General features: G+C 47.3%; 1 protein-coding gene across 2 annotated transcripts in view; it reads right to left on the reverse strand.

The window, feature by feature from the left end:
- The window catches only part of LOC144098817 (uncharacterized), a 67101-nt gene extending 54798 nt beyond the window's left edge, over nt 1–12303 (reverse strand). The window contains exons 1-4 of one of the 2 annotated variants that reach the window (XM_077631706.1): nt 12116–12303; nt 8111–8284; nt 1392–1613; nt 64–148 (exon numbers count right to left, since the gene is read on the reverse strand). In XM_077631706.1, the coding sequence (XP_077487832.1) occupies nt 64–148; nt 1392–1613; nt 8111–8272 (469 nt within the window). In that variant the 5' untranslated portion in view covers nt 8273–8284; nt 12116–12303. The remainder of the gene's footprint in view (nt 1–63; nt 149–1391; nt 1614–8110; nt 8285–12115) is intronic. The other variant, XM_077631705.1, reaches the window with a different exon arrangement.
- Between the last annotated feature and the right edge of the window lie 5266 nt (nt 12304–17569).

The raw sequence follows: 17569 nt of genomic DNA on the forward strand, positions 1-17569 counted from the left end.
CAGCGTTCTAGCAAACAAAAAGCTAAGAAGCTTCGGCTTCCCCAGCGTACGCTAGATACCCACCTCTCAGCTTTGCCTCCAGCTCTGCAACCTTGCTCTGGAGGTCACGATAGCCAGGGGTCACTGGAGTGTCCCCATAGGCACACCGCTGTTCAAAACGTAAAATGAACACCAAAAATCTGTCAACAAAGCTTGCCGGCACAGTACTGACAAATGGCCCATAGCTGTTGCACAAACTATTGACTACGAAACAAATGTTATCCTGATCTACTAGTGAGTCAGATTATATCCTATTTTTATTATACTTGACGTGATAGCATTAGGAGGGCCATGAAGGCGGAAACTGCCCGGCGGCAGTGGCGGCATCTGTGTGAAGCCTCCACCTGCTGGGTGGTGTTTAAAGGAATGCCCCTCTCCACTACAACATGTCAACAGCCCCCCTCTCCCTCTCTACCCCCTTCACTTGCAGGGCAGAGGAGGGAGACGGCAGACAAATAATGACTCGGCAAAAACGAAAATGGCTAAGAAGAAAATGATTCAGACAACAGCAGGCCTACGTGCAAAGCAAAGAGCCTCCTGAAGAACTGTCCGTGCAAAAATAAGGCTTGCAGGAGCTATTCCTTTTCCCACTGCTCGGAAAGAGCGACCTGGGTAACAGAAGCACCATCGATGGCTGTGCTTGCAACAGGCGCCTGCCTGCACAGATTTTTCGGAGCTCTTGCTATTTTAAGAAAACAGTTCCTGCAGGCCCTGCTCTGTCCAATTCTTCTTGCCAAGTTAAGCAGTCATGCAGGGGCTTCATTTCTGCACAAATCCATTTCATCGTTCAGCTGTTGTCACCTCACTCTGGGTGGTTTTGCTAGGCAAAGCTGCAGGTCGCAACAGCATATACACACAGTAATTGTCGTCCTGATTTTGCAAAAATGTCAAGCTTGTTTTCAGCCATCTCCGACTTCGTTTACAATCAAAGTCAATAATTATGGCGACTAATTTTACTATTACAGCATATGTGCACAAGAGTTTTGCCAACAATGCTACTGAGTTCATCACCATCATGTTAAGCAACACAGTTTAAGTTCAGCCTGCCATGTTTCGCTGTTCTGCTCCCTACCTTAAAGAATTTTTTTCTTTTTTTTTCATAGAGATTAGAACCTGGGGAATAGAATGCAACCATCAATTCAATATGTTCGAAAAACCACTAGGGCTGACCCTTAAATGCCATAAATTTGCAGCATATGAGAGGAATAATTGCCAGGAGTCATGCATACTTTTGGCTATAACAGCTCATGCTGCAAAAAAAAAAAAGATATTTTGTAAATAACATTCGCAAGCAGGGCTCAGATGACCTTCTCTGTACCTCTTTTCACAAGTTCTACCTGGCAATATCCCACCTGAAATCTGCTTCGGCCGACAGGGGTGCTCGGATAGGCGGGTTCCAAAAGTGGCTGGCTGGACGATGCCTTCGGCTGGCCATCTAGCTGCCGGAGCTGCGTCTCCTTCATTGCCAGCTCCTGCTGCAGCTTGCTGTGCTTGGTGGTCAGCTCAGCCAACTCGCTTTCCAGGGCACGCATGTCTCGCATGAGCCCACCGCTGGCTCCTTTCTCCTCATCATTCTGAAACAGTTTACAATGGCCAGTGCCTCTTCACCACGTCTCCTATGAACACTGGGTATCAGAACCAGGCTAGGGTTGGCACTTCGAAAAAAGCAATAGAAACTGCTTTTGCCGTTTCTGAAGAGGCGAGTTCAAAACCCTACGACTCAAGTTCTACGATAGTTAGGATGATAATGTTACTGTTACTCCATTTTTTTTATGCCAAGAAAAAGCCATGGCATGCATTTTAGCAAGTTCCCTGCAGTGAAATTTCATAAAAGCTCTCAACAGAAAAACTTGCGTATCTTATTTCGGGAGTGCACAAAGACTTCTTCTGAAGGAAATTAAATGATATATTGCGATCTGCACACAAAACATGCATGTTCCCCAATGATCCCATATCTGCGACTTTATAATAAAAATTTGAGACCCTCTATTATTTATGACTCTCTTGCCCCAATAACACTACCACTAATTCTAATTTCAAAATGTTTTCTTCCTTCTACAAACAATCAGGAAGTATAAATCTCAGCCACAAATGTAGGTGTAAACAAGACATCTCAACACTTCTGTCTTGCACACTCCAAGCTTATTTTGCAACAATGACCTCCACTGTACAGTTTATTTATTTCTTACACCACGAACAGGGGGCCAGCAACATGAAAAACACACTGAACAACCACGTTTCTTGAAAAATTTGACAGCTCTACTCTTTGGATTATGTTGAAAATTTATAACAGCATATGCTTTTAGCTCCAAGTTTCCATTTCAGCATCATGAGCCTCACAGGGACTGCCTAAAAGCAGGAGGTACTATCCCAGCTGCCGTAGTGGCAGTGTCGCACGAGCTCACTGCTCTTTTTCAGACATCATCATGACACTGAAGAACACTGTTCTTAGCATCCTAATCATCCTACACAGGGTCAGGAATGAAACACCTTCACAAGACGTTCACTGCATCACACCTTACTGCCTTCAATCAGGGACATTCAACTATTTCCCACTTTGTACATTTGCCTCCTGTAGCTAAAGTTGACATTCTTAATTTAGGCCACAGCAAGGTCCCTCAACAGGTTTGCTGGTCATAGTTTGGTTTGGTTTATGGGGTTTAACGTCCCAAAGTGACTCGGTTATGAAAGATGTCGTAGTGGAAGTCTCTGGGTAATTTTGACCACCTGTGGTTCTTTAAGGGCACTGACAGCACAGTACACGGGTTTCTAGCATTTCGCCTCCATCGAAATGCGACTGTTGGGGCCAGGATAGAATCCGCATCTTTCAGGTCAGCAGCCAGGCTCCATAAACAGTACGCCAGCATGGCGGCTACTTTATTGCTCATGAAACTTCCCCCCAAGGTATCCCAGAGACAAAGCTAGTCACTATGAAAGGAGGAGTTGGTATTAATTAGAGGCAGTAAGCTGCCACTCTACGACGACATAATCCTTTCACTGGAATGTTAGGGACGTCACAAAGGAATTAGCACCTAGTTGATTATAACTGAATACAGAGTTGAGTGCAAGTGCGTAATACAGGTTACTCTTTTACAGAAAAGCAAAAGTAAAAATTTAGGCACAAGTTCAATGCTTTCCAAGTGCTCTTGTGCAGCATGCTCAGCGGCTCATGAGGCTGGCGAACTCTGAGGGTGTGCGTGAACCAAATGGTGCCGGTCCGTCTCTCTTCAAGCATAAGACCGCGTCCCCTGATCAACTGAGCACAGTCACTTTTGGCAGCACATGGAGCTTTCTCATAATTTTATGCAAACCTTATATGTCCAGAACAGAAGGATCAAAGGACCCTGGACATAGTCACTGCTAAATTTTATGCTCCTTCAGACGCAGTTTTTTTTTTTTTTTTCACCAGAAACCAACTTCAAACGTATATATTTTCCCCAATCTCAGTACGACACCATCCCTGACACTATCAAAACTCTGGATAGCAAGTGATGGGTGGTGCTCATTGTCACATGACCTACATCCTTGGCTTCATCATGCTGGCTTGCCTAATGATGTCACCTACGGATTAAGCCAGCATGGCTTCAATGATATGTGAAGCATTAGAAAGTTGCAGATAGTGGTTTTCATGATGGCCAATGCAATGGTATCCCAACATCTTGCAAATATTTCCGTGCATTATTACGAAAAAGGACTTCCTGGAGAATGGCTGGTCAAATTGTGTTCAACACCTCAGTCGACAGTATACCAACATAATAAATTCATTTTGCTGTCACTTTAAGTACAGACCTTTCCTGTTTTTTCTTGCCTATTATTGTCTGGGTTCACCCCTTACTCCTACATCCAGCTATAATACATGCACATAATGAAGCCACATCCAGCTATAAGGAGCACAGTGCATGGATGCTCTCGCTGCCTGCATGACCATGTCAAGTGTGACAATTTTTTAACAGCAGCAGGTACGTACGACAGGCTAACCACATTCACAAATTGATAAACTGAGCAACCGAAATGAATCCACATATGATCACTGCAATGTCTATGGTTGCGGCAATGCGTGCAGTAAAACAGAAAGTCAGTCCCTCCAGCCACTCGCATAGGGTTGTTCATACCACGAGCGATGAAAGGCAATTCACTGAAACAAACACGCATGCTTATCTACTCTGCTCTCGCCAGCACTTAATTGTTCACAAACATCGGAGTTTGTGTAATTGCACAAACTGATAGGTTGGTACATTAAAGTAACAGTATTACCACTTAAGGAGACCAAGTTGCAGTTTCAGTGTTTAGAGTTCCAATCTGGGTTGGGCAGGGGCACAGACAATTATGCATCTGCTAAGTGACTGGCACTATTTAATTTACAATGAATTTCATGTGCTTTCAGTCAAAATAAATGCATTACAATGCATGATGGAATATCTTGCCCCATGCATGTCTTGTGCTTTTTTTCTTCATTCGTAGCCATTGCTGTAATATTTTGCACACTTTGTAACTCGGTCTAGGCTTGTCATTGCGTGGATTTGTTGCCAAATGGGTCAAGGAGGCATCGAAAGAAGTGCCAAGAGCATGAGAGGCCTAGCTGGCCATTCATGCGATCGCACATCTTCCCCCATTGCCGCTGAATTAGCTGGGTGGCATATTCTTGAATTGCATGATCTAGCTGTGCTAATTTGAGGCGGAGGGAACGGTTATGTTTGGGGTTTTCCATCTATTTCGAAGCGAGTCATGAGCTCTCGAGAGCTGCTGAAGGTGGCTGTCCAGGCGTTCCTGGGTGGCTTCCTCTGGCAACTCTTTGGTGGCCCACTAGGATGTCTTTCCGGAGGGAAGTCACCGATTCCACAAGGTTTGTGAAGGTATCGACAGCTCCATTCCCCCTATAATGGGGCCCCAAATCCCGCTCTTGACATTCCTATTTCCGAAACGGAAGTTCAGGCAGCACTCACACAACTAAGCACCCAATCCACCCCAAGGCAGAAAGATATCAGCAATAAAGCCCTTCATAATTTAGATAACAGATTCATAACAGCCATCACTGCACTGATGAATGAATGCTGGGACAAGGGGAGGCCACCTGTGGAGTGGAAACACGGCCAAGTGGCCTTCATTCCGAAGCCCAGCATAAGTCTCTCTATAGACAATCTCCACCTTGTCTCGCTCACCTTCTGTGCGGGCAAGCTGACACAGCATGTCGCCCTCAAAAGCCTCACTTCCTTTCTGAGGATAACCACCTCCTCCCTCTCACTATGCCGGGCTTCCATACGTGAGTGTCAATACAGGATGTCATGCTGCAGCTTTCAAGGGACATCATGCTAACCCCAAAGCAGGCTCTAAAGCAATTCCGGGCCTGCACATTACTAAAGCCTTTGACATCTCCCACGAGACCATACTCACCAATCTGCTGTATTTTAAACCTGGCTATAAAATTTACTACTACACTAGAGCATTCCTGCTCGATAGAAAGCTAGAAATCAATACAGGTGGCCTCTCTTCGCCCCCTTTCCCAGTGGGCGGCAACGGCAACCCACAAGGATCGGCCCTATCACCACTCCTCCTCAATCTCTCTCCCACTCCTGGATCTCTTAACACAAATCCCTAACCTATCACACACCCTCTATGCAGAATGTCATTGAAACCTACGTCACTAGAGCATTGCTCGCAAGATCCCATCGGAGGTATGAACTCCTCATCTAAGGTGCTACCTGCAAGGAGAGGTTAACATTTATGCATTCAGTCAGCACATCCCAGAAGTCCCCACTATTCGGACCCTCGGTATGCTCATCAAAAATAACGCTAAGAACGGCGACACAATAGAAACTAAGGGTCGGCACTATGCAGACCATCCATACGATCAGACGCATTACCAACAGACATTGGGGTACGCGGGAGTACACGCGTTAGTGATCAGCCGTATCGCATACTTCACACGCTACCTGAACCTAACTCCTCGTGAGAAACAACAGATTGATGCCTCCATGCGAACTGTCTACAAAACGGCCCTGGGGATTCCATTCAACACAGCTCACACTGATTCCTCACACTTGGAATTCATAACTCTACCCAAACTATCCAAGGCCCACATCACTGTGCAAATGAGCTGCTCTGCCAAAACTCGCACAGGGCACTGCATGCTCAACAGGCTACCTATCAGCCATGAGCCCTCACTCAGTGACAAGACAGATATCCCTCCCTCAATTCGGTCAAACCTCAAAATCCTCCCAGTCTCCTACAACGCGCCACTCCAACATCACGACAGCAAAAGGAAGGAGCAGGCTAAAGCCCTTCACAGCCAATACGGCTAACGAGAAAATGGGGTCTACACAGACGCTGCCAGATACCTTAACCACACTGCCCGCCTATCAGCGGTGGTCAACAACCAGGGCCTACCTCTTTCCACTACCTATCTCAGATCTGCCGCACTGGAGGAGGCTGAAGAGGCCACCACTGCCTCAGGCTCTGCCTCCACCAGCGGCAAAAACACAATCGGTTAATAGATAATGGGCGCTTAACGTCCCAAAGTGACCCGGAATACGAGGAACGCCGCAGTGAAGGGCTCATCGACTCAAAAACTGCTATCCGAAATTTCTCGAAAGGCTGGATATCGCCTGCAGTTCTTGATATCCTCAGGTCCTTACCCCATACCCTCTCTCACCCTCCTCTAGCTTATATGGGCACCAGCTCATACCTCTCTCCTCTAAGGTAACGAGGCAGCCCATGATGCCATAGCTCAAGGCCTTACTGACCGGGGCGGATGGGCTCCCTCAAATCCCCTGGGAGCTCTACTCCGTTAGGGATTCCATGGTTCCGCACCACAAAATCACCCAGCACTATAGCATGGCAAGAATGGTGTCCCCACCCTGACACAAACCTCTCACCCGCCAACATGACATCATATGGAGGCAGCTCCAGACCTACTCCCTCCCTAGTCCTGACCAGTATGCAGCAGTGTACCCGGCTACACACTCTCCCCCTATGAAAATAGTGCGGTGCACAAGCCAAAGTACCACATATTTTTGGAGGCTGCCCAGAAGATCTCACACTTAAACTGCCGCTCATTAATCTCGAGCAGTGTGAGGATGCATTGCTCAGGTCAGAGCCAGTCATGCAACGCTGGGCCACGGAGCGAGCCATCGAGGTTGTCAGGGCCCAAGGGCTTGTGACCACCTCAAGCCACAAACACCTCTACCTCCTTTTCTGAAATAAAGTTATCCATACATGTAACTAGGTGAAAAGTTTGTGCCACCACTTCCGTTCATGCTGTGCGCTAATTTGCTTATTTTCACATTTACTGCAGCCAATTTTTTTTTTAGATGGCAATGTATAAACGCACCAGATTTCTGACGACATGTTTGGTGACAACACAAAGTGGTCGCCAGATATGACAAGTCCCTGCATCTTGTGCTATTCAATTAAAACAACTTTGCCCAAAGCATCTAAAAGCCTACATTCATAAAACTATGCACCGAGTCACTAGATCAGCCAGGCATTGTGCTTCGTTCATGTCCCAAATAAAGCATACGCAGTGGGTTTCTTTCAGCCCACATACCACCCACGAAGTGCACTGCACATACGTGAAAATTTCAAGCTGCCTATTCACCAGTGACGTCCACAGCCAACGTAATTCGGGGTCAGCAGGGAAGTGGGTGAAACAAACGCTGCTGCACTCAAACCTCGACCTAGCATGTAGTGCACAGCATACACTGGTAGCAATTTTCCGTTTTCATTGACTATTGCTGCAGCCCAAGATAAAGCAGTGCTGGCCAGAGGGCATTGCAGCTTTTGTTATCCCAATGCAATCATGCACTTGACTAGTGGCTAAGCAGCCAGACGTTGCTCCCCATGCCGGATTAATTAACAGCCCAGAGAAGGATGGCAACTGCGGGGAGTCTCCCTCTCCTGTCTGCTCCTTGTAGAATGCTGTATGTCACAGCGGCCGTCATGTTGGGGACCAAGGGCACAGTGAAAACCTGCATGCTCTCTAATCCCATCACCAACAGCTACGTGCTGCGATGCAGAAGCTATGCGCATGCTCCAGCAAGGTGCCCAACTTGCAAGCCATCTATAGGAAGGTTACCTTGCGCTTTTCTTTGTCAAGCTGCTGCTGCAGGTAGTCAATCTGAGTCTGCTTCTGCTGGCAGTCCTTCTGCAGCCTAGTGACCTGCTGCTCAAAGGCTTCGACCTTCCGAAGCACAAGTGGCGTGAGCCCATCTTTCCAGGCTCCTTCTGCCCAGCTCATGTCTCCTCTGGCCTGCAGAACATATCAATAAATGAGGAATAAATTCTGTTGTCCAGCACAGCAATATGCTGGAAGAATTGGTCACTCGGCACACAGCGAGAAGCTGTTCCACAACAAGGAATTAAAATGCCCAAATCTGTCCCAGCATAGGGCTGGAGTGCCACTTGCTGGGACAGTTCCAGCATCACCCTTGTGTGTGGGTTCTTTTCTTGGTGCACGCGCTATTTTTTACCTTATCTTTTTCTTCGGATATTAGACGTTTTTAGCATACCGGAGACGTACTACCAGAGACGTCTACCGGTTTACCGGACCCCTCCTGCGCACACGCAGTGGCTCCCCCTAACCCCAACAATGTCACTGCACATGCGCAAGTGGGATCCGGTAAGCCGGTATATGTCTCCGGTATGCTAAAAACGTCTATTATCACAGCATAAGACAAGAGGTGTTAAAACCTGTTTGCTCAAGGCAGTGACCACATGATCACACATTGTGGTATGACAAGAATATGAACACAAAAAAATGGAAATGTTTAATGCCAAAAGGAAAGGTACAGCTACTGTCTCACTCATGGTGAACACATGAACCATGCTGTGTGAGAAGGGATGGAGGAAGGAGTGAAAGAAGGTAGAGAGAAAGAGGCACTGCAGTGGATGGCTCCAGATTGTTTTGACCACCTGAGGTTATTTTTAACATGCTCTGCCAACACAGATACAGCCATTTTTGTATCTTATCTCCGCCGATATGCACCAAAAAAACCTCCTGCAACCTCATGCTCAGCCGCCAAATACCATAGCCACTGAGCCACCACTGTAGGTTACAATAATGTTTCAAATGTACTGTACGTGTCAGACTCAGAGGGAACACACGAATGGTTAAACCGGCTCTTAACTTGAGAAAAACAGGTTTCATTGCAATGCACAAAAATGGGGGCAGAGAGCTTAAGAGGAGGGGCCTGAAGCTATGCTCCTGCTTCACAGTAAAACCTACTTTTCTCCACATTAAAGAGCTGGTTTCAATATTCATAGTGTCCCGTCCAAGCAAGACACACATACTATACATCTCTTTCCGACTGCTGCGCATGTCTTTGCCCCTGGAAAATCAACAGCAGATTCCAGTTTCGTTGGCTAGCAACACATCACTTTCTCTTCAATGTGATAACATAAGAAGTCTCACTTTATCCCTTCAGCATGACAATTAACTGGCATGTGTACTTCATGACTGGTGCTCTTCACAAGAGGTGTAGCCATATTCACTTGTCAGGTTACATGTTCAGCTTTCTAAACTTCCACAGGCTCTTATCAGGTGGTACAGAATACGAAACAAGAGCTTTTTCGTTCGTTTTTAGTAAATTAGCATTAGAAGGCCAACCGTGACAAAAAAAGTGTCTGGCAGAGTCGTGCTGTGCACACTTGCCACGACCTGCAGAAGACGGAACCACCTCTCCCTGTCGTCCGGCATAGTGTTGTGTACACACACTTTACAGGACCTGCCTGAGGGAGAGGGCAGCATCTCCACCTCCCACACTCAGCCTTTCCACGATTCAATGCAAGAACACGTAATGATCGCATGATGATAATTAAATGCCTCAGTAATTATCTTAAATGAAGTTACACGGGCCAGAGCAGCTATGTGGCACACTGCGGTGGAAGACTCCAGAGCAATTATAAACATTTGAGGTTCTTCATTGTGCACCAAAATAGCATTTTTGCATTTCACCTCCATCAATATGCGCCCGCCGAGGCCGGCATCGAACAGGCCACCTCGCGCTCTTAGCGAAAAGCCAAATTTGCCACTGAGTCACCCGAACTTCGAAACTGCTGAGAATCGAGTTCTGTTGAGAGTGCTGCGCCTACCATAATCACTGGCAGCCTCACACAAGAAATTCTGATGTGTAGCATCAAGTCAAAGCGTGTGCAACAGCGGCGAGCAGCGAACACAAAGCCTGTCCACTCCGATATGCGAAACAGCGCACATCAGAAAGATACTGAACCACTGAACTTGTGACCCTCTGAAGCAGACATAATAGGTCTCCTCGATTTGGCTGCACTTTATGAACCAGTTCAGGAAGTGCAGCACTCTCGCACTCGATTTGACGGTGCAGCTAGCGCCACCTGCACTTCGGCACTCGATTTGACTTCGTGCTGCACGAGTTCTTCTGCACTGCTGCACTAGCCTCCGGGCGAGTTCTCTTCTCGTGCAAGTAGTGCAAGGTGCTTGGCGCACTCCATAGCAGACGGCTCCGCGGCCTTGCTTGCTTTGGTGAGCGGCGTTGAGGCCATGGTTGAGACGGCCCCGTACCCGTGAGAGACGCGGCATCTGCGCCGTGCCATCACCAAACAGCTGAAATGCGCGTACGTGTGTTCATGTGCGCGTATGTCTGTGTACGCGTGTAAGCGACTGGCTGGTTCTCATCTTTCTGTCCAGCCTCGCACGTCGCTTACACCATTCCTCTTTTGTGTGCAATTATTATTATAGACGCAGCACGATGGGGCGCTTCCATAAGAGGCAGATGGTGAGGCGTTTCATAATACGTGGGTGATCGCAACGTTTGTGACTCGCTGCGACATCAGTACCTCCGCTTAAGATGGGCTTGAGCTCGCCGTCAGTCAACACCTTCGCCTGCCAGTTAGCCTCTGACAGTCACGTCACGATCCGCCGAAAGTGAACGCGATCTAGTTGAGTTCAAATATAGATATCAGGCAACTGTTGGCGGAACAGCACAGTCACTTTTTGATAGAACGGAAGCAGCCTGAATCACGCGTATGAACTGTAAAAGATCCGTCTTGAGCGGTAGTCTGAATAACCTCTCGAATTCAATGTTTGTTGCCTCTTCAAAATATCCGTCAAATCAGTGACGGTCGACCGGCCTGCGCCACTTTGCACAACACAACGGAAAGAACGGTGTCAAATTCTTCACCACTTTTGGAATTAACAAATTTCATAGCCGCTCCATGAGATGTGCCACTTCGAGCGAATCCACATGCGTTCAATAGAGCTAGCACAGTCTCGCGCATATGTGAAAACACACGACAAACACATAGCCGCAGCAGACGAAAGTTTCTGCACTTTTGCACTCGATTTGGCCACTGCACCGACAGCACTAGTGTCAGGCTGCACTCGCGCCGCAAGAACTGGCGCTGCACTGGCGCGGAACTTTTGTGAACTAGTGCAGAAAGTGCAGCCAAATCGAGGAGACCTAATACCCTACACCAAGCTTCCCGCGCCCCACAAATGGGAATGGAATATCAACATTTCAAAAACTCGCAATTAGCAGTGATTACGATCGAACGTGCAATGCCAATGAACCCATTGTCGTTTCCTACACCTTAAGCAATTAACAATGCAAAAAGCAATGACACCGTAACCACAGGAAGTTTCATTACTTCTCACATGTCCCAGTGCTGGAGGCGGTGGCCTCATGAATTGCAACACTGTCGGGCTAGCTGGTTCACTGAGGTGCGCCTAGCAGTGTCTGTCGTGTTGTTTCTGTAATCAGTTAATTGCACACTTCATTCAAACTACGTGCTGTTGATTAGTTAAAGCGTGCTTGAAGCGCCTGTTTTTTTTTTACCACCACTGTAATGCACAACGGTCATTTTGTCAACAATGGCGAAGCCGTTCAGTTTGGAAACCTGTCAACTAAGCTTCCTTTTCCACAAAGCAGGTCAGCTACTGCTCACAAAGGAAGATGATATGGTAAATGTTTTGCTGCTGCCCACAAACTAAGGCAGGCGATAATAAAAATGCTATATCATCGTTAGTGTAATGGTTTATGGAACGCCGTTTGCATACGCGTTCGAATAACAACCCTGACAGGTAGAAGATACAGATATGCGTACTCACTTATGTCAAGTCTCCATGGGCTGGAGCCAAACGCAAATTACACGACTAGCACTATAACTCTCGCTGCGCACTTACAATAGAACGAGGCTTGAATGTCAGCAACGTTATTTAACGAGGTTCATGATACAGCTGCTGAAGCCTACAGCGCCGTTACCAACGCAAAAGCGTTCGAAATCACTTCAAAACACGCAGCCGCTGCAACGGATCAGTTGTAGCTCTGTGATTGGCCAATTGGCATTCACCGCTCGCAGCTGTAGAACGCCGGCATATACGTCAAAATTTCGTTTTCAGTTTCGGTTTCGATCAAACAGTTAGGTTGCAGAGGTTTTTTCTCGATCATCGGCGTCTTCCGAAGACTTCCCTTGTTGAATACGACATGATTTTAGCTCCAGTTTTCGGAAGAATCGTGCAAACATAGTCCGGACATGACTGCGTGATGCCGACTCGGTGGATGAACTACAAGGTCTTTCGTTTTTGTGTGCCGGAATTAAAAAAATTCCTGTGCGCAAAATTTTGGCCTAATAGAGAGCCAGCAGCGCTCACAATGAAGAATATTATTGCCTAAGTTGTTAGAGATCTAAATAAACATCGGTACTTGCCTGTATTTGGTGGAATTAGCGAGAAACTGTTTTCGGCTACGAATGCAGTTCTTGCAAACTCAAAAAGCGCCGATCTCGCAGGCTGCCCCATCTGTCGGACAGCGAGGCAAACAACGTCTGGGCTTGGTGGATGCGAAAAGCGCGCTCTCTTCGAAGATGGGGTTCGTCTGCCAGCCGGAATTAAGATCACAAGGAGCATCACTGCTTCTGCTACTAAATACCGCAGTGAAAATGTGATGCCAACAGCACACTGGTAACTGATAAGTCGTCGCTTGTGAGTTGCACGTTCATCTGGCAGGTGATGCAGCCTGAGACCGGCTGCTTGGCTCGCATTTGCAAAAACTGTACTCGTCGCCGAAAGCAGTTTCTCGCCACTCCCACCAAATACAGGCAATTACCGAATTAGCCATAGTTGTTCTATGCTTCCTGCAAGCAGGACAGTCGGCTCAAAACTCACTTTTGAGAAAACTGACCCTAAAGTTTTGCAAGCACTGCAAATTTATTAGAAAGCACCAGAGCTGTAATATTTTGTATCATTGCTGTCAGGCACCTTCTTGCACCTTCGCCTCTTTGTTTGGTGGGCTTTGGACGCCTTCTTCAGGTGTTCTTGGCCCTTTTTCAAGACACAATGTCATGGGATGACCACGTCGATTCCATTGAAAAAAAGTTGCACAAATAGTCGGCATAGTTTCTCGAAATCGTCATGTATTCCCTCGCCACATTTTGACGTTAATTTACAATAGCCTTTTCTCCTCTAGACTGAACTATTGTCATCTAGTATGGGCATCAACTACTAAATCCAACACTGAAAGGCTGCTCATTTTGCAAAAAAAGTTTTCAAGAGCTGTAGAAAATGTTCCAGTGCACTCTCATATGCGTGCGTTATTCACAAAGTACAACGTTATTCGAGCCACAAACTATTACGAATACCGGCTTTGCAAACTCTTCAAACAATATGCTAAATATAATAATGGTTTTATTCAGGAAATAGCTAAACTACAAAGAAATCTAGAGTCTTAAAATACACGCCATTTCGAGCCATGGAATGTTAAAACAAGCAGAACAACATACGGCCTTGAAATGTTGCAGAACAAACTGCCAAGGATACCGAAGAGTTTAGAAGCTCGAAATATACAAATTGAAAAAAATTATGTTCAGGACATTGCGCGAGTGTTTCAGATTGTGGTACACATATTTGTTTCTAATTTTTTGTTTTGTTTTTGTTTTTGCATGAGAAATGTAGTTGTATGTATGCCACTCTTACCATGTATGCACCTCGTATTATTCCATCCGCTGTACCCTCGATTTCTTTCGTTATGACTTAGGTGCTGTTTATCTCCACTGAGTACTGCCTATGAAGGGGGCCTGCGGCCCTGTTTAAGCTGACTTCTGGCAGCTTTTTCTGCAGGCCTCCTACATCATATACAGTGATGTAAATAAAATTCTATTCTATTCTAATCTATTCTTTTCTTGAGCCCTCTGGACGGCAAGGGCACCAGGATGCACACCCAAGGTGGCACACATTGCCGAGTAGGCTCCTTGGCTCCCTGAATTGTACCTCACAACTGCCTCATTTACTGCCGTCTCTAACACAAAAAGCGAGGCATGCTCGTCCTTTGACAGTGCTGACCAAACTTCCATTCAGTTGGGGACGCTGCGCGTAGGGAGTCGCGAACGCTGCATGTCTGTGCTTCTGCCGACACTGCCGACAACACGAAACGCGGCTCGAGGCGCCGCCTGAATGGTGCGCCACTTTCGGGCGACAATTCGTCCGGTGAATCTTCAGCTATCGCACTGCAGTTCGTCGACGGTTGGGGCTCACTCACAGGCTGCGTGTCCTTGTCATACGATGCGCCAGAAACAGCACACCGTCTTTGCCGGCGTCGCCTCCAACACTGCGATCTCGGCTAACAATTCGCGCGGCCGTACGCAATGGTGCAAGAGACTCCGTTGGCGCGTCTTCCGTCGACTGGGTTATCGGCATCGATGGTACAGGGCGACTGTCGGCTTCGCTGCTGGAGTAATGCGGTGCAAGATAGCGCGGCACATTATCGTATGCTCAGTCGGGTCCTCCGCTTCTCCTGCTGGCCGCCGTCTTTGTTTCACCATAGGAGGCTTGCGCTTTCGTTTTCCGAATGCGTGCTTAGTCGAAAATTTCTTTACAAATGAGCGAAAATCCATTACTAACCTGGGGGCTTCCAGAAATCCGAATTCTGCGTGTCAAATGAAGACTACGGCAGCCAATCGGAGGCCCGCTTTCATCGGAGGGCCCGTGTGACCACCCCTGGCATACCCGCACTTCTTTAATTTCACCCCCCCCCTTCCCCCCCACCGACCTTCAGAGAATCTCAATCTCTCTTTTGTGTTCGTTCGACTGTTACAAGATGGCTACGACTGAAGAATTCAGAAACAAAACGGCGGACATTTGAGCTTTCAAACGATACCAAGATGGCGGCGCTCGGTGGCGGGAAAGACGAGATATGGCTCCGCGAACTGCGGTGATTCTGCGCGATTTACAACTGTTTTCTCGCCCTGCGTGCACTGACACCCAAAAATGCCTTCATGGTGCAGAAAGTGTGCGTTGGCGCAGATATATACAGTCGAATCCCGTTTCAACAAAATTCACGGGGCCTGCGAAAAATTTCGTTGAAGCGGAAGCTTCGTTGTCGTGAAATCGGGCTAGAACATTGACAGACTGGACTGGATTGTTCATGAACAACGTTTATTTCACAAAAATTTGTCAGTTTTGGTCTTTCGCCATTTCGAAATCGGCGTCGCGGCGATTTTATTGCCACTCCGAAAATCTCGGAATCGCGTAATAAACGCACCCGCTACATTTGCTATCAAAACTAATATTTCTTTCCGAACCTGCTTTAAAAGTGCCCTTGATTTGTCGTGCGAGAAACCGTATGTCGACGGCGCTGCTTGCAGGCATTTCAGCGTGGACTATGCATGTGTGCGCCCGCGTCACGCACGTTGAAATCAATCCTTTAGACAACGTGCCAAAAATGCAGTTGCTCCGATCCTTCGAAGAAGTTCTACGTTTTGCGATGCGCGGTACAAACATACCAACGGAGTGATGTTCTGTTGTGACATCCTCCAAGATCCTTCGACACGCAGTGGCTGTATTTGGTCAGTGTCGGAGTGCGTCAGACGGGGAAAAAAACAAAATAAAAACGTTACCATGACGCTCGTCTGCAGTGCAAAAGCGAGACTGGAGTGGCCTAGCCGGTGTCAGGCTTCTTGCAACGCGCCGCCCATCGGCGCACCGGGCAACAGCGGATGGTTGCGTAGGTACCGCTTGCTCGGTGCCTCTAAGCCTAATGCCTAACATGCTCCACAAAGAAGCCTCGGAAAAAGCGCCCTGAAACTAGCTACCGATTGTCATATAACGTTTAACATTTACACCGATTTCCGTTGACACAACTGCTTCACACTGAAATGCCTTCGTCAGCGAAGCGAGCGAAAAACTCTAAATTGCACCAACGACCGCGTTTCGCAAGCGTGAACTCTGGGCCGTTGGCAAAACCATCGCAGGCAGTCGTGCGCCGCACCGCATCTTTATGTGCACATGACTGCACATTAATTCCAATCCTCCACGGAATGTTAACTGCGCTATTGAAAGTGCAAACTGTCTTCGGCAGCCGCATTTGCTGAAACCTAGCTAACGACATACGGGCATGTGTGAACATGCAAAAGCAAAAATCTGCCGCTTACTTGGACAAGTTTCATTGAAGCAGAACAGGTGCTCCGAAAATTCTTCGTTGTGGGGGAAAATAGCTGCATTGCCTTGTATACAAGTTTTTCCGGTATATAAGTGGCGTTTTTTTTTACTGGATTTTTCGGCGGGACGACTTTGATAGTGAAAACTGAGGTGCCACTAAGCGCCTTCTTTTGCGCTTCCCAATAACCATGTTTGAAAGAAAAACTGACGTGTAAAAGGGAAAACGAATCGAGTTATTAGAGAGTTTAGTGCAGCTCAATCCGGTACCATTATCCACTTCCACTACCATTATCCTGTAGAAGCACACATGAGCACTGGCTGCCATTCTGACCCCATTTTCCCTTCATGTGGGGGCGTGGGCACGTTCCACGGCAGTGCAAGTTTTTCAAACGCGGTTTCTCACCAACATCATGGTACCATGCAAAGGTGTCATTATAGTGCTGCCTTCAAGCGAAAAGTTGTGCTTGCTGCAGAGCAGTCTTCAGAACTGCTTCGGCATGAACGCAAACAATGTTCACCATTAGAGGGGGTAGAACGATGAACTTTTTTTCTTGCGTCGCATCGAGAAGGGCTTTCACGGGCCCGAAAAAGCCTACCGTCCAGGAGTGGAATCAGCACTGGCAGAGCTTGAGAAATCGCGGAGGTGAACAGCACATCCAGTGACCACAAGTGCACCACCACACAAGTGCTAAAAGGCCAAAGCAAGACTGCTGGCAAGCGAGCGAGGCTTTGCACAGGACCAGTAAAATGCACGAGATAGCTCCAACAGGCTGTATTAAGCATGCGTAGCTAGGAGTTGCTAGCTATCTGCATCGCTGCAGCCTGGGATGACATCCTGGAAAGCGTGGTTGTGCGCTCATTCCGAAAGTGCAACATTTCGTGCACTTGATGGCACAGAAGATTATGCACTGTACGAAGAGGACAGTGGTGATGAGGACGAGTAAGTGGGAGCAGGTTTGTGGAAATAAATGCCGTTTGCGTGCTGTCCCAACTGTCGTTCTCAACTTTTTTGCGGCCGGCTTACATTCGAGGAAATATTTTTATTTTAAATCCGCCTTCAACTTTTGTGTGCTGGCTTAGAATCGTGGCCGGCCTAGATTTCAGTAAATACAGTATGCTCTGACTACTGTA

This window comes from Amblyomma americanum, chromosome 7 (assembly GCF_052857255.1).
Source record: "Amblyomma americanum isolate KBUSLIRL-KWMA chromosome 7, ASM5285725v1, whole genome shotgun sequence".
Taxonomy (NCBI): domain Eukaryota; kingdom Metazoa; phylum Arthropoda; class Arachnida; order Ixodida; family Ixodidae; genus Amblyomma; species Amblyomma americanum.